Genomic DNA, 27,892 nt, shown 5'->3' with positions numbered 1-27,892 from the left:
AATGCATGATAATAAATAGCTATTTTTACCTACATATACTTTCAGAATCAAGATCATAATAAGCTTAATTTGCCAAGTATGCAAAAAAACACACACAAGGAATTTGTTGTGTTATCCAGTAGCTCTGGGTTTCATCATGCATATAACATTCATCATGCATATATATTTGTACTATATACTTTATATATATATATATATATATATATATATATATAATAGTATATACATATATTGTTTTATACACAGATGGAAATCTACCAACGTGTCTGAGCAAACTTCACATCCTCGAGATGGATCAGGAGATCCGAACTCTCGATTGTTCCTTATCCGAGACCTGCAGGTGTGTGTGTTCAGATATAATATCCTCAGATATATATACTGTATATAATATCTCACATAATGGCCTGTTATCAATCAGCATTGAAGAGTTCAGGCTTCTGAGCTGATGTCTTTTATTTGTTTGCAGCTTTACTGTGTTTCTAAACCGAGATAGAAACTCATCTATGTCTTACATTACTCTGCACATGATGTGAGTATAAACACACTCTTATTCCAGTAATATTGAGAGATTTGCTTTGTAAGAAATTACTTCCCACTTGTGTGATGGTTTTATGTTTTTAAAAGGAATAGATCACTCAATACATAAAAAGCTGAAAATGAACTCACCCTTCAGGTCACTCTTCATCAGGAAAGAATTGGAAAAATGTAACATTATATCACTTGCTCACCAGTGGATCCTCTACAGTGAATGGGTGCCGTAAGAATGAGAGTCCAAACAGCAGATAAAAACATTGCAATAATCCATAAGTAAACCTCACTACTCCAGTCCATCAGTTAACGTCTTGTGATGTAGACGTTACTAGCCAAAATACCAGTCCATAATAATGCTTCATTTCTTCCTCACTTCCACTTCCACGGCACCCATTCACTGCAAAGGATCCATTGGTGAGCAAGTGATATTTAATTTCTCCAAACTTGTTCTGATAAGGAAACCAACTCATCTACGTCTAAGATGAGGTAGGGTGAGTAAAAAAAAAGGAATGGATGAATTATTTGTTTAAAGTGTTTTGCAGTGTGTCAATTTTTAGTATTTCTTCAGTGGCTGTCCTCAGATGTCTGGGATAATCCCGAATATCCTCTGACCCTAGAATCACCCCTGATACACTTCTGACTCATCCAGATCTCTTGTTGTCTTTTAAGCTCCTCTGAGGAGGTGTGGGTGTGGCAGTGTGGAGCCACCAGGGGGCAACTCTGTCCAAATCATCCAGAAGCTTCTTTCTCACATGAGCGGAGCACTTATACAGCGGTGAGATTATTGGCCCCAGTTTATATGGTGTTGCACCTTCAGTAACTGAGAATGTCACTCTATAAATATGCTTCGGTTGTCACATGCAAACCTCTTTTCTGACAGGGGACCAGCCACCTGTGGTCACTTCCTGTTATGCCTTTTCAAGAGGTCACCTACCATTTCCAAGTATCACATTCAGTGAGTGAACTTCACACTTGATGGTTCATCTCTTCCTCTTTCAGTGTGTCCTAACCAGACACCGCTTGATTCACATGAACTGTGCAAAAGAATCAGTTCACAAAAATGAATCAGACTTCCCAGTTCTTATAAAGATCAGTCATGCATTTTTATTGTGCATGGTTAAGACTCTGTTTCAGTGTGATGGGTAAGTTAAGCATTTAACCTTTGTGTTTCAGAGTCAAACCGGATGTAGCAGTGAAGACGATGTTGTGTCTTCACCGTGCCCTGAGTACAGTTTCCTCATTCAAACCACATGCTAAGCAGTGTCAAGATTCATGCTATTCAGCTGCGACTTCTCCTGTGTCCACTCGTATCACCGCTTCAGATTCGAGGACTGTTTTATCTGGGCGAGCTGATAAAGATGTCCTAACTGTGTTTGTTCTGTGCGTATTTGTTCAAAGCAAAAGGAAAATTTGCATTTTTCAAAAAAAATCACTTTGTCTTAACCTTGATTATATATTACTGCTTACATACACTCGTGCACACATACACACGCATACATTTACTTTATTAAAATGCCTTTTGTTTGCTAAGATACAATATGAACAGGTACCAATGAGGTCCTATAAGGACCTTATTTACATTCTTAAAACAGGTTTTTGTGCATGATTCATCAGAGCAGATTATTCCACAGAAATCAGTGCACATTATTTGCATTTTGTTTAAATGTCGTTAAACTGGATTTGTTAACATGTCAACAGTTTAATTAATTTTAAAACCATATTTCACCAAAAAGTTAAAATTTGCTGAAAATGTATGTACTCTCAGGCCATTCAAGATGTAGATGAGTTTGTTTCTTCATCAGATTTGGAGAAATGTAGCATTTCATCACTTGCTCAGCAATGAATCCTCTGCAGTGAATGGGTGCCGTCAGAATGAGAGTCCAAACAGCTGCTAAAACAATCCACACTACTCCAGTCCATCAGTTAACATCTTGTGATGTGAAAAGCTGTGTGTTTTTCTGAAACAAATCCATCACGAAGGCATTTTTTACTTTAAAACATTGCTTCCAGCTAAAATACGAATCCATAATCCATAATATCGCTTTCTCTGGTAAAAATGTCATCTCGTCTGAATCAGGAGCAAAATATGCATAGATCAAAAACCATTTACAAGCGAAAACAGTCCAAAGCAGCTCTAAACAAATATATTGATGGATTTTGATGTTTGATGTTGATGTTTTTTTCACTGGAGGAAGCATCATTATGAATAATGCACTCATATTTTGGTCAGAAGTAACGGTTTAAAGTTAAAATATATTGATGGATTTGTTTCTTACAAACATGCAGCTTTTGGCTTATTACTTGTGGATTATTGTGATGTTTTTATCAGCTGTTTGGACTCTCATTCTGATGGTTAATGCTATAAATTTCTCCAAATCTGCTTCTTGCTTAGCTAGTTTTAAACGGCTCTCTTTATAATAGACTATCTGTATTTTATTTACTTTTTTCTCGACCTTACTATTTATACACTGGAAATAGCTTTAACTGAACAGTTCATTATTAATGATATGCAAATCAGGTTGTTTACCTCATGTTTTGTTAAACTTCCCATAACTGCTGTCAAACAATATGGAGGGTTTTAGTAATATTAAACAGACAGGGTCTCTACGTTTCTGCTGTCGCGTCCACTGGAGAGAAACAGTTAAGATACAGATATCAAGTAAGCAGTGTAGAAAGTATAGTATGAAAGTATGAATAGTTACTCAAGTAAGGATATCAGCTCATCTCAAGAAAGAAAGAAACGAGGATACATAAATAAAAGCAACTACTGGATTTGTTCAAGATAGTCACTGGATTTCTTCTTAAAACTGGAACCAATGGCAATCACAAGTTAAACACGGTCAAAAACACTGGATCATTATTGCCAGTTTAAACACCGGTCAGGAAACACTTCATAATGAGTTTTACTGTGGTACTTTTGTCACTTATTTCTTTCCCTTTCTTTTTTTAACACGGTACATTCTTTCATTTTTTAATGCATTGTTCTAATTAGAGTATGCTGCTTCATGCATACTATACTTTATATTAGCAGTAACCAATGATTGTTTGTGTTCAAATAAATCTTTTGAGCAGTATATATATGCAGAATATTCATGTACAGTTTAAACATTATTTTGTCTAAACAGTTAAAACATCACTTTTGATCAGAGAATTTGTCAGACAATGTCCAAAACTCAGTAGATTCATTCTAATTTCTTTATCTTTAAAATTCCCCCTCCCTCTTTTTTATTTTGTTTTCCGAGAAGAAAAATGAGTAGATGTATTGCATCTTTCATGTAATCCAGCACTGTATAAATTTCAACACCATAGAGTCATTTTGTCTCTGTTTGTTTCTTATCCTTGTACACATAAAATTTTGATGTTCTAGATGTTGTTTGAATATTTTAAAGTATTAACACTCTTAAAAATAAATGTGCTTTAAAAGGTTCTTCACAGCGATGATATAGAATAACTATTTTTGGTTCCACAAAGAACTTTTCAAAGGTTTTTTTTTTTTTTTTAAACAGCTCATTTTATAATCTAAAGAACCTTGTTTCCCCTCATAGAACCTTTTGTGAAACAGAAACAGTTCTTCAGATGTTAAAGGTTCTTTATAGAAACATTCAGACAAAAAGGTTCTTCTATGACATTGTGAAGCACCTTTATTTTAAGAGTGAAGGAAAGCCATAATGTAGTCTTTGTAAGGCTGGGTGATGTGTGATTATGATAGTCATGGTCAAATCATGAAGAGAACCAACAAAGTGTTGACTCAAAATGAAATGTGCACTAAAATGAGTTTCCATAATGCCATACTAATGCATGATACTGATTCTGAGTATAAAACATTTGGGATGATCTTTTGAAATCTAATATATGGTTATTTTCACAAATCACTGGGAATATCACATATTCAGTCATGAATAAACCAGCCTCTTGTGGAAGCACTTCCAAACTATGCACTGTAAATATATTTTTCTAATGTTTCTGTGCCATCTAAAACTGTTTAAATACTCTGTGATATATAAAATGTCCTTTTAATGCTCTTGTGTTTGGTTTTTATTGTTAGAACTCATATCTTTCACTATGTACAACTATATATTTTATTTCTGATCTTTTTACATGTCATTAAGTCGTTTTTTATAATATGATTTTACTACATTTATGATTAGTTAGCTACCTGTTAATCATAATTGATTAAAAACATTAAACATTTTTTGTTTTCAGTGGGGTGAAACATTCCCTGTTTATTAATAACTGTGGTATAAAAATAAAAACTGTTTACACCACCAAAGGACAAAAAAAAGTTTTTCTTACTTGTCTGTATTATGTTTATTTGTATGGCTTAAAGCCCAGTAAGAACTAAAATATTAAAAACTGTTGACTCACTATTGTGTTTGTTACATTTTCCATTGCTTTGTCTGGGCTTTCTGAAAGCCTCTTGTATTTTGATACGTAATCGTTATTTTTTGTTAATCTGCATAATTTTTTCATCTATGTGTACTGATGTAATAATAAAAATGCACGCAAATATAATGCATAAATTAAATATTTTTCTGGATACTACAATTAAATTCTTCCTTGTGTGACAGTCATCATGAAAAACCTTATCTATCTATCTATCTATCTATCTATCTATCTATCTATCTATCTATCTATCTATCTATCTATGGCGTTTTTGGACTTTTATTTTGTATTGTGCAAAATAAAACTCCTCTTCCGGTCACTGTACTTACGTGGCTGTTCTTGCTCTTCTTCCTGTCGGACAGATTCTGCCTTTACCTGTCACACGATGGTAAATTGCGCATGATTTTACTGCAAATTACTATATTTCTTAAATGCTAGAGAGTGCAGAAATGAATTGAAACTGGAGATAACGCGTCTTGTATTTCCTTTAATCGCTCGTTTTGTTAAATTGTGTCTGTAAGTAGCTTTAGCTGTTAGCTACAGTCAGGAGTCTGTGATCTGATGAAGCTTTTTTTGCAGACACAGATAATGACGTTATTCAAAGTGTTATGTGCATATTTAGTCATAAATATGTATGTGTATAAGCTTCATGTGAATTATAAAACGAGAAGTGTTTACATTTAGGTTGCACTATTCATTTAGTTAGTGTCAGGTTTTACATTTGTGAACCTGGAGCACAAAATCAGTAATTGAGGATAAACATTTTTTTTAATTGAGATTTAAACCTCATCTGAAAGCTGAATAAATAAGCTTTCCATTGACGTGTTAGGAGGATAATATTTGGCTGAGATACAAATATTTGAAAATCTGGAATCTGAGGGAGCAAAAAAAAAAAATCAAAATATTGAGAAAATCACTTTAAAGTTGTCCAAATGAATTATTAGCAATGCATATTACTAATCAAAAATTACGTTTTGATATATTTACGGTAGGAGGTTTTCAAAATATATTCATGCAACATAATCTTTACTTAATATCCTGATGATGATTTTGATTTTTAAAAGAAAAAATCTATAATTTTGACTTGTGACAGTGTAGTGTTGGCTATTGCTACAAATATACCCCAGTGACTTAAGACTGCTTTTGTGCTCCAGGGTCACATTTGTGTATTTTATATATCTATCAGCTGTTTTGTGCGAGTTTAATCCACGTTTCTGTTCAGAATTGTTAATCCGCACTAGAAAACTAATGTCAGTTCAGCTGATGTGGATATTATACTTTTATACTCCTGTTCTTTCCAGGCTCTTTATGTGCTGCTTGTGTTGTTGTTCTAGTTTATTCTGGGTTTCAGCATGATGTTGAACATCTTTAGATGTCAGAAGTCAAGTGCACTGATGTGTGAATGACTAATTCTCTGTGCAGGAGTTGGAAGCCATGACGAGATACACCAGTCTGGTGAACCCGGCCGTGTTTCCTCACCTCACTGTAGTGCTGCTGGCCATCGGCATGTTCTTCACCGCCTGGTTCTTTGTGTATCCTTCACTATTCACAGATTTGCATTTCGTCATCAGAAAGGTGTTTGTAAATTTTAGCCTGAAGAGATGTTGGTATATTTGCATCCTTGACTCTCTCTCAGATATGAAGTAACGTCCACGAAGTACACGCGAGATCTGTACAAAGAGCTGCTCATTTCTCTGGTGGCGTCGCTCTTCATGGGCTTCGGCGTTCTGTTCCTCTTACTGTGGGTCGGCATTTATGTCTGAAAGTGAGTGTCTTAATGCTCCTCAACTGGGTTATAACACTATCTGTTATGAGATAAAAAAGGCAATTATTATTTATTTTTTTTCTCGCGATTCTGAGCCTAGTTTCTATCTTACAGTTCGGGAATTGAGAGATATCAACTCGCAATTCTGAGAAGAATGGTCAGATATTAGTGCTGCAGTTACCTTTTTATTTTTTACTCCATGTCAGGAAATAAACTAAGAAAAGATAAAAAAAGTGTGAGATGAAAACAGAATTCTAAGGAAAAAAACTCAAAAGAGCAAAAAAAAAATTGAAAACTTTAAATATTAGCGTTTTAGTTAACATTTTGAATCAGTTTTTATTTAAATTTTTAATTAAAGTGTTATTTTTTTGTTTATTTTAGTAAATAAAGTTAAAACATTATAAAAATGAGCAATAAACTTTGTATTTTTTTAGTTTGTAGTTTTTTTTCAAGCAACAAAAGTTTTTTTTAATTAATGTTTTTTTTTTTTTAGTTTATTTTAATATTAGTAAAAAAAAAAAAAAAGTCACAATTACCTTTTTATGACAAGTGACATATCATCAGAATTGGTATAACCCAGGGAATGAAAGGATACAAAAATAACCAAATTTGAACAATGTTTTCCAACCGTTATAAGTACTTTTACAAACCTTGTTATATCTCTAGACATGTCAAATGGTTTAAAATATATTGCAATTTATGACATATTTCATAATGTCAGACGTGTGGTTCAGACAGTCGATCCTGGCCAAATCTATATCCACAGATTCGGCATGACCCAAGGATCATGGTTTTCTGTTGTATTTGTGTTCATCAGGTTGTGGAAATGACATGTAGGCTACAGGAACACATTCCAAGGGGATCAGAACATTTATTCCGAGACTTCAGGAGCACTGGGATTTTGGAGGGAGTTTGCACTGGTGTAATGGGCAAGACTGTGGGTTAATACTTAATAAAAACTGTTTTTGGTAAAAAATCCAAAATCGATTCTTGCTTTTATTTGATGTGTCCACTGTTAGAGATGCTTTCATTCTTGAGGATTATTTTCCTTATTAAAACCTCTATATTTAGACATTGTCATGTGCTTAACTTCCTTTGTAAGTAACTCCTTATAAAAGTATTTCATTCACATTAAAATTATTCCATGCATTTAATCCTAAACAATAAAATATTATTAAAATACTTTTATTATAATTCATAGAAAAATATTTTACAATCAGTCAGTCATTATTTTTCCCACAGCAACATGTCAAGCAGAGATTCACCAACAAATGCTTCATCTGATTAAATATTAATTCATTTGTTTCTTACAAACACAGTGTTTCTCTTCACAAGACGTTAACCGATGGACTGGAGATGTGTGGATTACTGTGATGTGTTTCTCATTCGTCATTCTGACGGCACCCATTCACTGAAGAGGATCCATTGCTGAGCAACTGATGTTATGCTACATTCCTCCAAATCTGATGAAGAAACAAACTCATCCTAATCTTGGATGACCTGAGGAGGAGTATATTTTAAAATGTTCATACGTCAGTATGTTCCTACATTCATCCTCGCATGATGAGAGGAGCGAGTTGGCTTGGTATTTGAAAACATAGCATGCTATTTGTGTCCTGCGGGCTGTTTGTGGAGCGTAAAACCCCAATCCAAGCTTAATCTGACTGATCAGAATAGAACAATCTGTCAGCGTGGAGATCGTCGCCTGTCTCAGAGATAAAGAGACTACAGACGTGCACTGAAAACTGAAAGAAACCGTTCACCCAAAAAATATTTAATCGGGTTTGGAGAAATGTAGCATTACATCAGTTGCTCACCAATAGATCCTCTGCAGTGAATGGGTACCGTCAGAATGAGAGTCAAACAGCAGATAAACACATCACAATAATCTACACCACTTCTGTCCATCAGTTATCATTTTATGAAGCATGCATGTTTGTAAGAAATAAATCATTTTTAAGGCATTTTAACTTTACACCATTGCTTCTGGACCAAATTTGAGTCCATAATAACACCAAAATGTTTAGGACTGCTGTCACGGTGCTAGATTGCACATACTTTCTTGATTCGGACGAGAAGACATTTTTACTTAAGAAAGCGATATTATGGATTGAGGACTATTTTTGGTTGAATTATTCCTTAAAGAATGCTTATGTTTAGAAATAAAGCATTAGGGACACGATTCAGGACAATGGAAAATGTTTACTGGTACAACATGAATAACAGAAAAATAGGATCTGGATTTCAGCATAACAAGTGCACTGACGCTCTGCTGTTCACTCACTTAGTGAAGTGTTGGGTGAACAGTGAGGCACTTTGATGCTCAGTCGACAATTTACTGAAAATATACCAAATGTGCATCACTTGGAGGATGTTTAAGAGAATATTACAAACCAAATGTTAATAAAAATGGGCACAATATATAAAAATTCACACGATTCCTTGAGACCAAATTCCACTCGTCGTTTCAAAGGCAAACCGAAGTGAACGAAATCTCTCTTAGTTCGACTGCACGATCAAACTCTGCTCAAGCAATGATCCAAAACCATATAAAAAGAGATTTTACATTACACAATGAGATTTCTACACAACCAACATGTAAGAAGTAATTTATGATCATTTTAGCGTCTGTTAGATCATGTACTATTGAACTAAAATGTGTTTAGAGATATTGAGATGTCAGGTTTCATGATGTTATATCTCGTTGGGCTTCTCAGTCATTAAAAACACAAAATGAGATCTCTCCAGTCGCCATCTTGGCTCTTTCCTACAATCCAGAAGTCTGTTTTAAGGTGGTGGGGCTCTGAAAGAGTCCATCCGTTCTTTTTCTTGAAATGCTTTGGTTGTGTGTTGTTATAGCACAACGTTAACGTCCCCCGTGCTCCATTTTGGATTCGTTTCCAGGCGTTTCGTTTCACTGTCGCGCTCTAGCAAATGCATCACGGAGCCACGGGGAATCTTCGTAAAGTCTGGGGTCTCCCAGATACTCGGTTGTGCGTTTGTAGAAGTAGTAATACAACACAGCAGCTGGGGAGATACAAAACAATCGACAGACACTGGTTAACTTCTACGGAAACAGCAAATCTGCTAAATAGTAAAGAGCCATTGATTAACAGTCTGTTTGGAAGAAAACTCAGCCTCTGGTTTGATCACACCTCTACAACAGCTTTAGTGTCATGAGAGAGAAAGGTTAGGCCTGTATCTCCTAACATGAAGTAAGGGATTGAGAGGCTCTTGACGAGATTGACAGTGACCCTCGCCTGAAATCCAATTCGGGGTTTGGCTGACGTCTTACGGCCGGCTTACCCAGTCTCTGGAACACAAAGAGAACCTGCAACCCATCCGTCCACACAAAACGACTGGACTCCATCCACCTCAGGTTCTGACGGGAAATGAACAGAATGAAGGAGAATTAGAATTCTAGAAATACAAATATGGAAGGAATTTGGAACGCAATGTAAATCTTTTTTAATTTAATGTTTATTTTATGTATCATACATGAATAATTTTCTGCAAAGTCAATTTTGGAGACTTTCTAAATCATTTTTAATTTATATAGTATAAAAAAATAATTTTCAGCAAAATGGATTTAAACAGTGGAAATTAACAGGATAAAGGGATATGAAAGTATTTTTGAAAAACGTACATAATAAAATTTCTTTTTATGTTTATTTTATTATATACAATAATAATTTTCTGTAAAATTTTATTCAGATTTAAGCATGATGAGGAATCTACTAAATTTCACAAATGACAAAAGCTATTCATTTTGTACCATTTTATTAAACATTTTTATTGATATACAATAATAAGACAATAACAATTTTCTAAAAACTTAAACACATGAAAGGAACAGAATGAATGAAAACGGGAGTATATTGAGATTTATTTTTGTTATTATATATTATATTATAATTTTTTGTTAAGAAAAATAATAATCAGAATGGGTTATGAATGTAATTAATTTTATTTTTAAATATTATACAATTAGAATTTGCAAAAGTGCAGCAGAATGGATTTAAACATGGCGAGGAATTAATATAACTCTACATTTCTCTTATGACTCTAACTCTAATGATCACTGTGCTCACAGATTCCATGTAGTATCTAGTAATAATCAAAGCTTGTGTGTGTGTGTGTGTGTGTGTGTGTGTGTGTGTGTGTGTGTGTGTGTGTGTGTGTGTGTACACACCATGACCCAGCAGTGAAAGCAGATGCTGAGAGTCAGGTAGAGAGCAGACAGTATCAGCAGTGCTCGGAATCGCTCCAGTAACAGAGACACCAGCCCCACCTGGAACACGTATGTGTTGAACATCATCAGAAGAATGATGATCACGTTAAACAGGATGCCGATGTCCTGGATTCTGCCGAAACAGGACAGATAAGCGATATAATGTTAGAAAACATTCATGCATTTGCACTGATTCAAGTTTTACATGTTATCAGTCCATCTGGGAATCAATCCCATGACATCGTCATTGCTAAACTTTTGCACATTTGTTCTAGAAAAAAAGTGTCTTTATAGTATTTTGAAAATATTGCTTATTTTCTAAATATTTTCTGCTTTTAATATAGAGCATATCACAGACTGATGCTATAAATAATGTGGTGAAATCTGTAATGCACTCACATGAAGAGCACAAGCTGTATGACCGGCGCGGCCCGCAGCAGCTCACTGAAGGAGTTGACGAACAGGTCAAAGGTCAGCAGTGCCAGCTGGATCAGCAGCACCAGCGAGTAGTTATTGGTCTGGAGCATATCAGCAGCGATCAGTAAAATACTAGAAAACAACACCACAGCCCTCGGCCATATGAAACTCTTCAGCAGACGTCTGAGGAGGAGATCATCTCGTCATGATTATATGGAGGAAATTCCATCTCACTTCCTGCTACTCCATGAAAAACCAAAGCACAGCGAGGATAATTCCTGGAGCTGTTCCACTGGCCGTTTAATCCTGGATTCAGCCATGCTGGATACGGTGAGGAGTAAACATTCAGATGCTCGAGGGAATATTAATGGTCCTGAAGAACTGAAATCCTCATCGGAGCGTGCTGAGATGTTCCTCCTGAATGGATGGTGGAGAAGATAAAATCGCATCAGAAAAAAAATTTCTATTTAGCAAGCTATCTATGTTTCAAATGTCTATCTGTTTGTCTGTCTGTCTCTCTATCTTTCTATCTGTCTGTCTGTCTTGTCTGTCTGTCTGTCTCTGTCTGTCAGTCTCTGTCTGTCTGTCTCTGTCTGTCAGTCTCTATCTGTCTGTCTGTCTCTGTCTGTCAGTCTCTGTCTGTCTGTCTGTCTGTCTATCTATCTCTGTCTGTCTCTGTCTGTCTGTCTGTCTGTCTCTCTATCTGTCTGTCTGTCTTGTCTGTCTGTCTGTCTGTCTGTCTGTCTATCTATCTCTATCTGTCTATCTATCTCTATCTGTCTGTCTATCTCTGTCTGTCTCTCTGTCTGTCTCTCTGTCTGTCTGTCTCTCCATCTGTCTGTCTTGTCTGTCTGTCTGTCTATCTATCTCTATCTGTCTGTCTATCTCTGTCTGTCTGTCTGTCTCTCTATCTTTCTGTCTGTCTGTCTGTCTGTCTGGCTATCTCTCTCTATCTGTCTGTCTATCCCTGTCTGTCTGTCTGTCTGTCTGTCTCTGTCTGACTTTGTCTGTCTGTCTCTCACTCTATCTATCTATCTCTGTCTGTCTGTCTGTCTGTCTGTCTCTATCTATCTATCTGTCTGTCTGTCTGTCTCTATCTATCTGTCTGTCTGTCTGTCTCTATCTATCTGTCTGTCTGTCTATCTTGTTGAATGTCTATCTATCCATCAATCTATCTATCTATCTATCTATCTATCTTTCTATGTCTGTCTATCTATCTATCTTTCTATGTCTGTCTATCTGTTTGTCTGTCTATCTATCTTCTATCTATCTACTTCTATCTATCTGTCTGTCTGTCTATCTATCTTCTTGAATGTCTACCTATCTATCTATCTATCTATCTATCTAGCTATCTGTCTATCTATCTACTTCTATCTATCTATCTGTCTGTCTGTCTGTCTGTCTATCTATCTATCTATCTATCTATCTATCTATCTGTCTGTCTGTCTGTCTGTCTTGTCTGTCTGTCTGTCTCTGTCTGTCAGTCTCTGTCTGTCTGTCTCTGTCTGTCAGTCTCTATCTGTCTGTCTGTCTCTGTCTGTCAGTCTCTGTCTGTCTGTCTGTCTGTCTATCTATCTCTGTCTGTCTCTGTCTGTCTGTCTGTCTGTCTCTCTATCTGTCTGTCTGTCTTGTCTGTCTGTCTGTCTGTCTGTCTATCTATCTCTATCTGTCTATCTATCTCTATCTGTCTGTCTATCTCTGTCTGTCTCTCTGTCTGTCTCTCTGTCTGTCTGTCTCTCCATCTGTCTGTCTTGTCTGTCTGTCTGTCTGTCTGTCTATCTATCTCTATCTGTCTGTCTATCTCTGTCTGTCTGTCTGTCTCTCTATCTTTCTGTCTGTCTGTCTGTCTGTCTGTCTGGCTATCTCTCTCTATCTGTCTGTCTATCCCTGTCTGTCTGTCTGTCTGTCTGTCTCTGTCTGACTTTGTCTGTCTGTCTCTCACTCTATCTATCTATCTCTGTCTGTCTGTCTGTCTGTCTGTCTCTATCTATCTATCTGTCTGTCTGTCTGTCTCTATCTATCTGTCTGTCTGTCTGTCTCTATCTATCTGTCTGTCTGTCTATCTTGTTGAATGTCTATCTATCCATCAATCTATCTATCTATCTATCTATCTATCTATCTTTCTATGTCTGTCTATCTATCTATCTTTCTATGTCTGTCTATCTGTTTGTCTGTCTATCTATCTACTATCTATCTATCTACTTCTATCTATCTGTCTGTCTGTCTATCTATCTTCTTGAATGTCTACCTATCTATCTATCTATCTATCTATCTATCTATCTATCTATCTATCTATCTATCTAGCTATCTGTCTATCTATCTACTTCTATCTATCTATCTGTCTGTCTGTCTGTCTGTCTGTCTATCTATCTATCTATCTATCTATCTGTCTGTCTGTCTGTCTGTCTGTCTGTCTGTCTGTCTATCTATCTATCTGTCTGTCTGTCTATCTATCTATCTATCTATCTATCTATCTATCACCTGTGGAGTCACACTGGTCTTCAGCGCGTGTTATTTAAGGTGTTTCACGGGAGGAGCAGCAGGTCTCTGAAGGGATTAGGGGTTAATTTCACCGAGTGCAGGAGGAGATGAGACGCTCTGGGAATCTCTAATCTCCGTCTGATTCAAAACTACAAACATACAGCCTAAACAAAGATTTTAACCAACTTCCCTCAACACTCCCGACGGTAACCGTGAAACACCGACAGTGTGCAGTGAATGAATCACATTGTGTGTGATGACAGAAGGCACGAGATTAGCGGTCGGTTCTCTGGATTCGTGTGAACTCTGAAATCTCTCGTGATTATTTATCAAGTTGAATGTTTCAGTATTAATCATATCAACAGATTAAATTTACCGCAATTAAATTCTACAACATATAAAATTACGTTCAACACTAACAAAAGCAAAACTACGTCAAACCAAAGTCATAAACAAGAGATTTAACCGGCTAAAAAGGCTAAAAGCTAACCAAACGCACACATCTTTAAAAGTGTACACACCTTTGAACCAGTGCAAGTCCAGACCCAGACTTCGCCTCTCTTTAATTCCGTGTGAATCGTGAAATCCTCAGTATGAATAGGAAAAACATCCTGATTCCGCGTGATCGTAACGGACTTTCTGAGCTGATCGCGAGCCACAGTAGTGCGCGAGCGCTGCCGCGTCTCCAATGGCAACGGCGCGAAGATCCGGTTACCGTAAGGACTGAAGCACACGTGGATGTATTATAAGATCTACGGTATTTGAGGCTCTTGACCCTCTACTGCCCTCTGCTGGATGAACACTAGCACTAAAAGACACCTGGCGTTCACAGCTGACGCCACACACACCTGAGCGACATCGCATCACAGGTCTGCTGTCTTCTGTTTCTTTATATCATTTATTAGTTTGAATCACATTTTAATTGATTATGTGGGTTATTCAATTTAACGCCAGTTTATGTTCTCTCGGTTTGTCTTAACAAATTAGAAAGTGCTGACATGTGTTTTAAATTATGCATGGGGTCTGAAGTGACAGACAATGTCTGCTAAAACACTTCTAAAACAATACTTAGTCTAAATTGTATTATATATGCCCTTCATCTCCTTAAATACTATGGTTTTATCATGTTTGTGGAAACTGTGGTATATGATGGTGGTGTATGCATAAGTATTAAATGTACTATGGTAAAACCTACCAGCACCAATGATCACACCACATAATTTTATACAGTATATAATGTTAATGTCTATGTTGCGTCCAAATCCATTCTGAAGTATTAAATATAAATTTATTATGAGAAGTAGATGAAGTACATATGTTCTTGAGCATATCTGAGTGTTTATGGGTTTGCAGTTTCATCGTAACAAATTCAGGATTTAACTTAACCTGACAGGATTTTTTTTTTTTAATGAAAGTGCGTGTAAATAAAATACTTTATTTAGTTATGAATGATGTCCTCTAACACAAAGGGGGGAAAAATCATGTAAACTGTATGCTTTCTTATCTGAAGTTGACATATGGCTATCAGACTTTATCTCTCAGGTGATTTTCGTGTGTAATTGTAGCAGAGCTTGGGAAGTTTATTTGACTTCGCGTGTTGCAATTCCTCTATGGCTTTATTGCAGGTGTAAACATGCCATGCCCATATATTTTGGTATTTGCACATAACTCGAATCACAAAATCAACACAAATGTTTTGTGTCAAAACGCTGACCCTTACTCTTTTCCTTTTTCTTTAGAAATTATGATTTAGGTCACAGAATGTCATTGCAAATAACGTTAAATAGACATTTGGGGTTTTATATTCTCTGCCATTTTATATGATCTGAGCATATTGCTTTCCAGATATCATTGATTCAGATCAGTCATAATCACTCAGGGCTATTGTTCCAACCACAACCCAAACCATTAATTCATTAGGCAAATCTTTCATGTTTCTTATGACCTGTGGTTATTTAGCATGGAGGTATTTCCCTGCACCCTGCCCTCATCCATATGGCTGACACACACTCGTGATTATGAGTAAGAGCTCTGAATGCTGTGTAAACCGAGCTAAACTCTTTATTTGCATTTTACTTTGTTTTTGCACACACTCCATCTCTACACACACACACAGTCCTGTCACATGACTTCATCCTGTTTTGCAGTTCATATCCTGGAGCTCTCCAGAAAGCCAAAGACGCTGAAGAGAAATGAAATTGTGACGTGTATGTGTGCTCTGGCTTGTTTGGATAGTTCCCTGATTTCTACACAGATAGATGTTATTATAATTTGTCAGATGACCATTAGTTGCTGGTGGACGTATTTGCTCATGGCATGAGAGGGAGTGTCTTCAAATCGAAATGCCACGTCCGTCTATCCTTGCGTAATTCCCATGTGCTTTGAAGCTGCCATGTTTCCCACCAACCTGCTGATTATGAAACAGTTTGGGACATTACTGTGGACTTTCGCATTTGATCAAATCATATGTTATAGGACCTCATATTTGTGAATCAATTAGGGATTGACCAAAACATTGTTGAGGCAGATAATCGAATGCGTAATATGCACATCTAGCCTTGATGTCATTATTCTACATACAGTATAGTGTTGTTATTTTGAACAACAAATATGAAAAAATTATAAAGACATTCATAATGTTACAAAGATTTCTGTTTCAGGAAAATGCTATTCTTCTGAGCTTTATATTTATCAAAGAAACCTGAAAAAAAATCTACTCCGCTGTTTTCAACATAATACTAACAATAAATGTTTTTTGAGAAGCAAATCAGTATATTAGAATGATTTCTGAAGGATCATGTGACACTGAAGACTGGAGGAATGATGCCAATAAATTCAGCTTTGAAATCACAGGCAGTAATTACATTTTAAAATAATTTATATAGAAAGCAGTTATTTTAAATAGTAAAAAATATTTCACAGTTTTGCTTTTGCTCTGTTTTGGATCATATAAATGCAAGCTTGGTGAGGAGAAGAGACTTCTTTAAAAAAAAAAAAAAACATTAAAACTCTTACTGTTCAAAAACTTTTAACATGTAAATGTAAACAAAAAAATAATAATACTGTAATGTATCCTTAACATTACAGTTATAATGTTCTTTTTGCAGCTATATACATATAAATCCATATACAGTATATGTTAATGGAAAAATAGATCGAAACTGTAAACGCATTATATGAATCGTTGGCTCCCTTTATATCAGCATTATTGGCCTATATGAGTTGAGCTTCTCTGTGCTACTGCAGACGTGGAGCTGGTCACTCTAACAGGCTGGACATTTACTGAAGGAGTAGTTCTGTTTTCTTTAGCTTCCATGTGAAATCACAAAACCATCCATATGTGATCACAGCTGCTACATAATATTTGCTACATTGCGATATGGCATTAGTGCGGGGCAATTACAGCCAGGTTATATTGAGCGTCTCGTGTCAGAAAACATGGCACCTGTTTGAAGGACTGTTTTACATCCTGGTTAACCATTATTTGTGGATATGTAAGAAGCAGGATATTTCAGATGCCCTCAGCATTTTCCATTAATGAAGCTGACTTTGACCGATTAAATAGTAAGCATTTAAAAAAGTCAACTTTTAACTAAATCACAGTGCAATAATATTAATGAATGCAAAGTTAATATTCTAACAACAACTTTATAGCATCAAGCGATTTTTTTCCATCCTTACTAAAAATAGATATTCTAGGTTAAGCAATATTTAGAACATGTTCAAAGGTTAAAACGCAGGCATTTGAAGAAGGATTTCGGGCTAGTGAGGGCATGACAACAAAAATAGAAACTAAGCGACCAACAAAAAGTCTTACTTTGTGCTACTTGCCACACTTGTGGCCAATTAGAGGAAGAACTACGAGATAAGATTGTTTTCGTATCATTGCTTAACCTGGTTGGACCACATTAGCGACATTCCTTACCAGCTGGTCATTTTTATTCTTGTATAACTGCTGTCTTACTGCAGTTATGTCTGGCTGGTTGAAGGACGGGGTGGTGCTGGAGGGGACAGGCAGTGGTCAGATGCCGCCTCGCTCCAGTCTGTTGAGCCCCTTACCGAATCGCACAGCGAGGTTACACTCGTCCAACGATGCGACCTCTCCTGACTCAGACAGAATGAGCAAAGCTAAAGAGCTCTTTGAGCTGTGTGATAAAGAGGGGAAAGGATTCATCACGAAGAGAGACATGCAGGTGAGCCTGGACGGGTGGTGGCGTATGTCACATGATTTCTCTTAATACTAGGGATGTGTTTAATGTGTCTTATCATGTTTACATCCACCAGAGACTTCAGCAAGAGCTTCCTCTGTCTCCTGAGCAACTGGAATCAGTGTTTGAGAGTTTAGACAGAGACAGAAATGGTTACCTCACACCCCTTGAGTTCCACACGGGCCTCGGTTAGTGTGTATGTGGGAATTAAAAAGAGAAAATAAAAGTGTTTGAAGTTTGTTATATAAAAATGTTTGGTAGCACTTTATTTTACAGTCCTGTTCCTCATGTACATACTATGTACTTATTACAGTAATTACAATAACTAGGTACTAACCCTAACCCATGTAGTTACCATGTATTACCAGACCTTTCTTAGATAAATACACTATAAGTACACTATAAGTATGTGTAAGTACACGTACTGTAAAATAAAGTGCAACCAAATGTTTATATAGATAATAAAACAAAGGTGTGAATAAAAAAAAAAAAGTGTGTATAAAGTATAAAAATGTGCATGATAAAAATTAATAACCAATGTTATTTTAATATATATATATGCTATTATAGTATTTATTTCAAGAAAATTTATTAATAGTTTCATAGTAACTACTTTTTTATTTTTATTTTTTAAGTTTATATTTTAATTAACGTTTTCATAGTTTATTGTGCTTTTTTTAATAATTGTATAATTTCAGTTTCAGTAATTGTAGTTCAACTTCAGTTTATATATTACAGTACCTAAACAATTCCTATTTCAAATTGCATTTGTAATCTAACTCTTATTTAAATTTACATTTATTACATTTATATTTTATTCCAGCAATGTTTCAATTACTGAACATGATATTGATATACTTATAACTGAACACCACTTGCTGCATTAAACATACCTGTACAACATAGCGATTTCATCTGTTGATATGTTTTCTTACATATTTTGTACCATTTCACACAATATTTTTAATAGTAGTATGCAGTAGGCTATGGAATACTATGTGTAGTATGCATTATGATATATGCCTAAATGAAAATCTCTGTCTAAATTAGGAGAGCTTGTTGGTTCTGGGCCGGAGGAGAGAACGGAGAGCAGAGGTGGAGAGATGGTCAGAGAGGAGAGAATAGAGCCGATGCAGATCCGATTCACACACATCCTCATGGAGCTGGGAGCTGATAAACTCTTCAAAGAGTGAGTACATGTACACAGCTATGTTCACCACTGTGTAACAGATAAGATAACGAGAAAGCTGTGCTTATCTGTTTGAAATCAATATTGGCTCGACAAAGCCAGAATACAGTTATTGAACGCATTTAGGTTAACGATTATGGGCTCCATCTGCCAAACCCTGAAAAAAAGTTGATATGAGTTTTTGTTTTAAAGATGTGTCTGTGTGTTAGTCAGTGGGAGCTGTGTACTCTGTGGTGTGAGCTCCAGAGGGACAAACCTGAGCTGCTGGGTGTTTTGGAAGAGGTTCTTTCCTACACTGTGTCTCATCTTCAGGATGCACTCAAAGAGAGAGACAATTTAGAACAGGCACTGTGCAGGTCAGCCTTCCTGTTGTAAAATAAACATGTCTTGAGATAAATGAAATGTGCTGACTGCTGAGTGTTTATGTGTCCTACAGGAGAGAGGAAGATCATGACAGAGTGGTTCGGTCCATGTATGAAGACATGGAGAGTCAGTTAAAAGAAGAGAGAGAGAAAAGACAAGCTCTGGTAAATATGCACACAAACACACACACTATAAATATGAAACAGATTTAAGTTTGACAAACCTTTAAAGGGGGAAATGTAATTATTTTATTAGAGCGCAGTCTTAGAGGAAATTGTGATATTGTTCATGGTGGTTATTATAATGATGGTGATTACTGTAATGAAAGATGATGGTGATAATATCGTTCATGGTGATTGTGATGATGGTAATCATAGTTCATGGTGATTGAGATAGTAATGGTGATAATGATGTTGATATTGGTGATGATCATTTTGTTCCTGATGATTATGATAGTGATGGTAATGATGATTATGATGATGGTAATCATACATTTCATGGTGATTGTGATAGTAGTGTGATGTTGATAATGACGACAGTGATCATAATGGTGATTATTGTGATAGATATGTTGACAGTGATATTAATGATGGTGATGATAAATATTATAGTGATGGTGATAGTGATGATGCTGTTATGGGGATAATGTTCATGGTAATTTTGATGGTGATTATGATGGTAGTGATGGTAATGGTAATTATGATGATATAGATTAGAGTAATAACATTGTTTATGATGGTGATAATGGTGATTATGATTTGATAATGTGACTGTTTCTGATGATTATGATACCAATGGTGACGGCAGTGTTTATGATGACAGTAATCATGTATGTAGTTCATGGTGATTGATGTGATTGTAATAGTGACAATGATATTGATGATGGTGAGGATAATATTGTTCCTGGTGATTATAATTATCGTTGATAGGAATAATATTTTTGTTCCTTGTGATGATGTCAATGTCGATAATGGTGGATATGCTGTTCGTAATTATATCATTCATGGTGATTATAATAGTATTGGTGATGATGGTGATTATAATAGTGATCATGACATTGATGATGGTGATAATATTGTTCATGATTATATGTAATTATTACAATATGGTGATTGTGATAAAGGTATTGGTGATATAATGGTGGGATAAAATGATTGTTTTAGGTGATTGATAACAGTGGTGATGATGGTGATTATGATGATGGTAATCATATAGTTCATGGTGATTGTTGTGATAGTAATAGTGACAATGATATTTATGATGGTGATGATATTGCTGTAATTATTCATATTTTTGTCCCTTGTGATTATGATATCCGTGGGGTGATCATGGTGTATATGCTGTTAGTAATTATATAATTCATTGTGATTATGATAGTGATTATGATTAGATTATAATGATGACATCGCTCATGGTGATTAAGATTTTGATGATATTGAGGATGATGATAATGTGATTTGGGTGATGTGATATTTTGATGATGATGATGGTGTGTTGTTGGTCTGCTCTGTGATGAAGGACAGCATGAGGCAAGGAGACAAGAAAGAGCAGCTACTACAGGAACTGAAGATGCGAGAACAAGAACTTGAGTTCACACTCACCAAACAGAGAGAGGTACAGACTCATCATTCACTCGTCAACACGTCTGATTTATTAAACCAGCAGCGGGCTCTGTCTCACCCCACCTGTGTGTGTGTGTGTGTGTAGTTGGAGAGCAGGATCAACAGTCTAAGCAGCGATCAGACTGACACTCGTGGGGAGAACCGCCGACTGCAGAACATCAACCAGCAGCTGCAGGACCAACTGGACAAGAGCCGAGAGGAGCTCCAGCACGCTCTGAGTCAACTACAACAACTACAGAACACCATTAAACAACAGCAGAAGGGCAAAGAGAGGTGGGCTTTGAGTTTTACTTTGCATTACTTTTACTAGTACTTTCCAAAAGTGGGGCTTGCAGGAATTCAATAGATAATGCATTTTGGTTCCTCAAAGCACCTTTCAGCGAATAGTTCTTAAAAGAACCATTTCCATTTCATGTCCAACTGTTTCTCACTACAGAGACGTCATGAAAGTGTCCCGAAACATGCAGAAGGAACGGGAAAGCCTCATGAGACAGCTGGATCTTCTCCGGTAAGAGCGACCCAACTGAAACGGTTACACATTTAGTATGTGGTATGATGATGAGCATTCAAGTGTAAGCTGCAAGAATTGACCAAATCAAAACAGCTGGAGGTTTAAGATGTTTGATCAGTCATTAGTCCACCTGATTGATAACTAGATTTGATATCCATATTCCAAGGTTGTTTCCAAAAGTCCTGTGAGGAGGAGCTTTATCTTAAAATCTAACTGGAATTCTCTCACTTTCTCTTTTGTAGAGACATGAACAAGCGTCTTCGGGATGATAAAGATGCCCATCAGACACAGAAGATGGTTAGTCAAAAATACCCCTTCATGTCTCCCACTTCTTACCCACCATGCCGCTGTGTTCACGCCTTCTCGCCGTGGGTGCGCTCTGTTCACCCGTATTAACCCTACCTTTTGCCCATGTAACATAACCCACACTGCATACCTGCAGAATGTGCAGCTAAATGGGAAAAGCTTCATTCATCTGGATGTTTTCCTATGGTTTCTGAGAGCCCATGTTCCCTTGGGAATTCGCTATGTTGTAAATGATGCCGGCCATGCACTCTTCAGGTGCAGCTCTGGTTAGTCTATTCTTGGGAGAGCCCTGTTCCATTCGTCAGCCTCCGAGAGGAACAAAAACGAATGACTTGAAGGAAACTCAAAGAAGACCTTGTGTGGAACATTTAAAACTGTGAATATGGAATGTAGCCAATGTGCGCTAATGAAATGAGTCACTTTAGAGGAAAGATTGTTCTTTGTTCGGTCTGTTACAAACAAGTGTGATTCCAAGATAATGGTTATTTTGTTTTAGAACAGCCTTAATAGAAAACAAAAAGAAAAAATAACATAACACTTAATTTACCAATTACATTTCAATGCCTTGAAATATATGCCACTTTACCTCATTAACTCTCATCTTATTTCATATTTGTACTTGTAATTTAGTACAGTTTTGTTTGGTAGTTTCTTTTGAAATGAGCAGTTCTGTCCAGTGACAGTTAATGTATTTGGTCTCTGATTGACTCAAAATGAACAAAATGTAGATTATGTTAAGATTTAAAGTTGAACAAATGGATATGTTGTCAGACAGTAAACAATAAAAGTGTTTATTCATCTTGATTCATGTCATCATTTTGGGTGATTTACTTGCATGCACACACACAAGTGCTGTCGTTTCAAAACCACTGTCAACCCATGTCACACATTTTACATAAAAAACTGTTTTAGATATATATAAAGGCATTGCAAACACTTAATCAAGTGCATCACCTGAACCCATCGGTTTTGCATCATTTACTTCTCTGGGAGATCAATATGCATGTTTTTTTTTTTTTTTTTTACAAAATAAACTAGGCATTACATTTTCTCAGTTATCATTTAAAACAGTCTGCAGTAAAGATGAAGCTAAAATTTCTTTCATATCTCATCAACTGTTCCTCAGACAGCTCAAATGAAGAACGCTTTGCAAAGGAAGGAATCCATACTGGGGAACTATTTTCCACCGAGGAAATCCGCACAAAGGTGGGTATCTAAAAAAACCTTATACATGCTGTATTGATGCACATCACACTCTATTAAAATACATATGTACATATAAGATGTGCATTTTGAATACATGGTATAGCTCTTGCCATAAATGAAGTTGCAATTATACACTAATTACAATTCAGAGTCACAACCTTTAGTGTATACCGGGATTATTCTCCAGGCCATTTGTCTTTCCCAATGCCGCAAACTGTTATTTAGCATCTTAAAAAGTATATGAAGAGTTTATTTGCAAAAACAGATAACTCTGTTTTTATAAATTTTCTTAAATCTTATTTTATTTTATAAATTGTCTTATTTTTTTGTGTGTGTTATCATGTTTTTATTGTGTTAGTTAGCTGTATTTTCTTAGTTTTTATCATTTAATTAAAACAACCTAACTGCATTTTGATTCATATTAATTGGAATGCCGTAAAAAAAAAAAAAAAAAAAAACATTATTTTTTTAAAAATGGTGTTAACTGTTTTTGCAAATGAACTCTTCATATACTTTTTAAGATGCTAAATAACAGTTTCCGATTTTCCATTCCTGCTAATTAAAACAGCACACACTATTTTTTCAATGTTAATTTAGTATCATTGATATAACGATTTTACTTTTTAATTGTATTTATTTACATTTAATTTTTAATTTTAAAGGTTTAGTAATTTTGTTGTGTTTTTGTCATTTATCATTATGATTATTATTTGATTATTATTAAGTGTCTATGCGTGTCTACATTGTTCTTATACATTTTTATTTCTATTTTTTTAGTCATAGTTTTAGTTTTGAAATATTTTATAATTGATATACTTTTTTTTTTTTGCATTAAAATAATTGTATCCTTTCCAAAGGCAGTTGATGGAAAACCCAGATGACGAGTCTGAGGATTCAGACAGCTCACTAACAGATTCAAGTCCGAAAAGACTCTCTATAGCTGAAGAGAGAGAAGACAAAACTACCTGCCAGTCAGAGAAAACCACGGTACTTGTGTTTGCGTGTCTTACAAATTACAAATTATGTAAATTGTGCAAATTACAGTAGAAGACACTTTCTGTAACTTCCAAACACAACAAACAATGTTGAGCTCATTAATTTTAACAGCAAATCAAATATTTACCTGCTTGATGTGGCTTTCCAGGAAAACCTTTCTTTCTTCTTTCTGCTCCAGAGCACATTGCATGACCCTGAGCGTGTGTTTAAGGTGGTGTTTTTGGGGAACTCTGCAGTGGGAAAGAGCTCATTCATCCATCACTACTGCAGCGGCCACTTCCCCAATAACTTGGCCTCAACTGTGGGTGAGAGACGCTAGACATTTTATGCTCTGGCTTAACTTAATTCCTTTTGTGTGCTGACATGTCACCTGATGACTGATTGACAGGAATGGATTTTCAGGTCAGGAGCGTGATGCTTGATTCAACACCAGTCGCTCTGCAGCTGTGGGACACCGCAGGGCAGGAGAGGTCAGATGTCCCCAAAACGGTTTCATAGAACCAACAGACTGATTTTCATAATCCACAATGCAAGATCATTAAAAGCGACCGTATGTAGTTTTGTGCATTTCCGTGGCTTTGTAACCCCTAGAAGTAAAAGAGAGGAATTCACCATCATAATAACAGTGGATCGTGTACCAAAGTCCCTTTCAAGGAAAGTCTGTTCACTTGGCGGCCATATTTGCAATGCCTCTAGAAGTCCTATCTAAATGAATTGGGGGAGTCCTGAAATCTCACTGAAAAATTGCTCACTGAAATCTCAATTAAATTATATATTTAAAATCAGCAACAAAATCTGAAATGAACTACCCCTTGAATGTTGTTTCTAATGCTCAGATAGCGTTTAAAAAGCTTATTTCTTTACAGGTTAAACCAGCCAATGTGCATATGCAGTCATAACATGCTTATATCTCCCATCCATAAGTTCAGGAGTGAACTGTCTTTGTATTTTTCTAAATGTGTGGAATGTTGGACACGTCATGCGCTCAATTGTAGCAGTTTTAATTTTGTTGTGAAGGTGGAGGAGCTACCAGACTCTGATTACTAATGACAAAATAGCCATATAAAATTAGTAGATATAAAAGTATAAAAAAGTAGATAGTGTATAGCGCGTCACTTGGTACACGGTTTGAGTCTTTGGCCCTACACAAGCATTTGTTGCTGTTGCAATTTTATCCCAGTATAGAGGTTTGGAAAGAAACTTCAGTGTATTATCAGAATGATTTTGAACTGATGTTTCCAGGTTAAAAACCTGCTTTAAATCTCCAAAGACCTCCTGTCGTCTCCATCAGGTTTCACAGCATCACGCAGCAATACTTCCGAAGGGCTGACGGAATCATCGCCATGTATGACCTCACGCATGAGGCGTCTTTCACGGCCGTCTGCCATTGGCTGGATCAGGTGCAGGTCAGACTAATTTGATTAAATATTCAGTTTACCTTCTGCAAGAGGAAATGTCTTCAGTATTTCAAGGTGAAAGGAAAATAGTAGTCTGAACCCAATCTGAATCAGTAGGCTATCAGTTATTTATGGCTTCTGGCTAGTCTACGCTGAATGTTTATGGTCATGAAGATAATCCAAATTGGTTTAAATGGCTGATCATTGTTGATTTAGTTTCAACCTGCATGAGCATCTTTGTAAACTGTTTAAAGTTGTAGACCAACGTTTTGGACAAGCATTAACCTTTAACATTAGGCTATATAAACCAGCTTGAATTGCCTTTGTGTTATTCAAATACTTGTCTATATACATATATATATATATATATATATATATATATATATACAGTACAGACCAAAAGTTTGGACACACCTTCTCATTCAAAGAGTTTTCTTTATTTTCATGACTATGAAAATTGTAGATTCACACTGAAGGCATCAAAACTATGAATTAACACATGTGGAATTATATACATAACAAAAAAGTGTGAAACAACTGAAAATATGTCATATTGTAGGTTCTTCAAAGTAGCCACCTTTTGCTTTGATTACTGCTTTGCACACTCTTGGCGTTCTCTTGATGAGCTTCAAGAGGTAGTCACCTGAAATGGTCTTCCAACAGTCTTGAAGGAGTTCCCCGAGAGATGCTTAGCACTTGTTGGCCCTTTTGCCTTCTGTCTGCGGTCCAGCTCACCCCTAAACCATCTCGATTGGGTTCAGGTCCGGCGACTGTGGAGGCCAGGTCATCTGGCCAAGCACCCCATCACTCTCCTTCTTGCTCAAATAGCCCTTGATGCCTTCAGTGTGACTCTACAATTTTCATAGTCATGAAAATAAAGAAAATTCTTTGAATGAGAAGGTGTGTCCAAACTTTTGGTCTGTACTGCATATATATATATATATTACATCTTAACAAGATTTTTATTTTGGCTAACATTTTTTATTTTCTCAGTCAGTATTCTATTTTCCTCAATAGTGAGCATTCACAAATAGGCCACAACAACAAAATAAATACTAAGGTAAACCCTCACAGGTGTAGATATAAGCATATAGTCTGTTTCCATAGAATAGCAACATTTGAATGCAAAAGGTCTGCTTACACTGCTTTGCATTCACATCAGTGTGTGATTCTGATTGAAGGTTTACTGTGAAATCAGTAAGAGAGTGTATTTAGCATGTGCCTTAATCTGTTTATGTTGACTGTGTGTGACCCTGTGATTGGTTTATGGGATTAGACTGAGTATCATTCTGTGTGTGTGTGTGGGTGTGTTTGACTGGCAGGAAAATATGGCTGAGGGGGCGTGTCTGATGTTGCTAGGCAATAAGACAGACCTGGTGAGTGCAGACAGGAGAGAGGTGACAAGAGCACAAGGCCGCAGACTGGCGGAGGTGATGAATCACCCAGCTCATCCTTTCCGACTGATTTCAGTCATTTGCATGTGTCAGTGTTTGAATAAAGAGTTTTGATGTTGTCTGTCTTGACAGCAGTACCAGGCTGTGTTCTATGAATGCAGTGCTAAGAGTGGACAGCAGGTGGAGGAGGCCATGACCCATCTGACCAGGTGTAAATCTGGATTAAAGATATTTAATAATCAGCGATCACAAGTTAAATGTCTTTTTCCAATGCAGTAACTTATAAGATATAATATAATAGAGTAAAATTATATTACTGAAGTAGCAATTCAAATAGAAAAAATGTAGGATGCCTATTTTATTCTGTTTTATTTGTCTCAGGTTACTTGCCTCACAGGAGGACAAGCAGTGCGAGTCTGTGCTGCGTCTGGACGTCTCAGCCAACAGAGGGCGCTGCTGCAAATAATTCAGATTCAGAATTCAGCGACGACTTGACTCATGAATATTAATTACGTCACTTGACGCACAAAGAATTTAATAAACAACTTATGAATATTCATAAGCTAAAGGATTCGTAGTGGGTAGTCCACCTTTGAACATCAGCTAAAATTAATAACCACTTTTCAGCAAGGTAAAAATGAATAAAACACTATCGGGAACAGTGCTACGATCATTTTAGCATTACTACACAATCCAACTGGTGATCAAACCTATATGTGTGGTACACTTTTAAATCTTCTTTATACTCAAATACATTTATCATTAGTGTAATGTTAAAAAGTAATGCCTGCATGAGTATTTTCATAATAATTATTAATATTAATTTGTGGACTTGGACAAATATTGCCATTTTTGGGAACACAAAATTACATGTTATGTTTACATTAAATGT

At 36.2% G+C, this 27,892-nt stretch overlaps 4 protein-coding genes across 10 annotated transcripts in view; 3 read left to right on the top strand and 1 right to left on the bottom strand.

The window, feature by feature from the left end:
* The window catches only part of myrf (myelin regulatory factor), a 31,804-nt gene extending 29,373 nt beyond the window's left edge, over positions 1-2,431 (top strand). For all 5 annotated transcript variants that reach the window (XM_059536429.1, XM_059536430.1, XM_059536428.1 and 2 more), the window contains 5 exons: positions 247-340; positions 467-529; positions 1,201-1,306; positions 1,412-1,486; positions 1,705-2,431. In XM_059536429.1, coding sequence (XP_059392412.1) covers positions 247-340; positions 467-529; positions 1,201-1,306; positions 1,412-1,486; positions 1,705-1,788 — 422 coding nt within the window. In that variant the 3' untranslated portion in view covers positions 1,789-2,431. The remainder of the gene's footprint in view (positions 1-246; positions 341-466; positions 530-1,200; positions 1,307-1,411; positions 1,487-1,704) is intronic.
* Positions 2,432-5,193: 2,762 nt separating this feature from the next.
* tmem258 (transmembrane protein 258) lies at positions 5,194-7,662 on the top strand. The gene is made up of 4 exons (XM_059535802.1): positions 5,194-5,302; positions 6,337-6,446; positions 6,551-6,679; positions 7,497-7,662. Exons 1-3 carry the CDS (start codon positions 5,300-5,302, stop codon positions 6,675-6,677), a joined length of 240 nt encoding a protein of 79 aa, XP_059391785.1. The 5' UTR covers positions 5,194-5,299; the 3' UTR covers positions 6,678-6,679; positions 7,497-7,662.
* Positions 7,663-8,861: 1,199 nt separating this feature from the next.
* On the bottom strand, positions 8,862-14,486 carry tmem138 (transmembrane protein 138). Of its 2 annotated transcripts, XM_059535800.1 has the most exons (6): positions 14,330-14,480; positions 13,809-13,874; positions 11,310-11,744; positions 10,872-11,043; positions 9,986-10,061; positions 8,862-9,706 (listed from the first exon to the last, which is right to left on the bottom strand). In XM_059535800.1, the coding sequence occupies exons 3-6, from the start codon at positions 11,435-11,437 to the stop codon at positions 9,594-9,596; spliced, it is 489 nt and encodes a 162-aa protein (XP_059391783.1). In that variant the 5' UTR covers positions 11,438-11,744; positions 13,809-13,874; positions 14,330-14,480; the 3' UTR covers positions 8,862-9,593. The 2 variants fall into 2 exon arrangements, with proteins under 2 accessions (XP_059391783.1, XP_059391782.1); XM_059535799.1 differs by lacking the exon at positions 13,809-13,874 and having other exon boundaries at positions 14,330-14,486.
* Positions 14,487-14,547: 61 nt separating this feature from the next.
* On the top strand, positions 14,548-27,885 carry cracr2b (calcium release activated channel regulator 2B). Of its 2 annotated transcripts, XM_059535797.1 has the most exons (18): positions 14,548-14,677; positions 17,778-18,001; positions 18,093-18,204; positions 19,067-19,205; positions 19,415-19,561; positions 19,642-19,732; positions 21,087-21,182; positions 21,276-21,463; positions 21,627-21,698; positions 21,944-21,998; positions 23,134-23,213; positions 24,071-24,200; positions 24,388-24,514; positions 24,598-24,679; positions 25,501-25,615; positions 26,929-27,036; positions 27,133-27,209; positions 27,382-27,885. In XM_059535797.1, exons 2-18 carry the CDS (start codon positions 17,780-17,782, stop codon positions 27,464-27,466), a joined length of 1,926 nt encoding a protein of 641 aa, XP_059391780.1. In that variant the 5' UTR covers positions 14,548-14,677; positions 17,778-17,779; the 3' UTR covers positions 27,467-27,885. The 2 variants fall into 2 exon arrangements, with proteins under 2 accessions (XP_059391780.1, XP_059391781.1); XM_059535798.1 differs by lacking the exon at positions 14,548-14,677 and having other exon boundaries at positions 17,529-18,001.
* Positions 27,886-27,892: the final 7 nt, after the last annotated feature.

This window comes from Carassius carassius, chromosome 43 (assembly GCF_963082965.1).
Source record: "Carassius carassius chromosome 43, fCarCar2.1, whole genome shotgun sequence".
Classification (NCBI taxonomy): domain Eukaryota; kingdom Metazoa; phylum Chordata; class Actinopteri; order Cypriniformes; family Cyprinidae; genus Carassius; species Carassius carassius.
Note: the sequence above shows the minus strand (reverse complement) of the source record. Positions and strands in the feature narration are given on the sequence as shown.

What these genes read in the sequence shown, in the direction of transcription:
- tmem258 (XM_059535802.1), top strand. An exon ending in TTCACCGCCTGGTTCTTTGT is followed by an intron (nt 6,447 to 6,550) that starts GTATCCTTCACT and finishes ACTCTCTCTCAG; the next exon opens with ATATGAAGTAACGTCCACGA.
- tmem138 (XM_059535799.1), bottom strand. Translation starts at nt 11,437, where the DNA reads ATGCTCCAGACCAATAACTACTCGCTGGTGCTGCTGATCCAGCTGGCA. An exon ending in ATACAGCTTGTGCTCTTCAT is followed by an intron (nt 11,044 to 11,309) that starts GTGAGTGCATTA and finishes CTGTTTCGGCAG; the next exon opens with AATCCAGGACATCGGCATCC. An exon ending in CTTTGTGTTCCAGAGACTGG is followed by an intron (nt 9,707 to 9,985) that starts GTAAGCCGGCCG and finishes GTATCTCCCCAG; the next exon opens with CTGCTGTGTTGTATTACTAC.
- cracr2b (XM_059535797.1), top strand. Translation starts at nt 17,780, where the DNA reads ATGTCTGGCTGGTTGAAGGACGGGGTGGTGCTGGAGGGGACAGGCAGT. An exon ending in CAGCAGAAGGGCAAAGAGAG is followed by an intron (nt 21,464 to 21,626) that starts GTGGGCTTTGAG and finishes TTCTCACTACAG; the next exon opens with AGACGTCATGAAAGTGTCCC. An exon ending in CCGAGGAAATCCGCACAAAG is followed by an intron (nt 23,214 to 24,070) that starts GTGGGTATCTAA and finishes TCCTTTCCAAAG; the next exon opens with GCAGTTGATGGAAAACCCAG.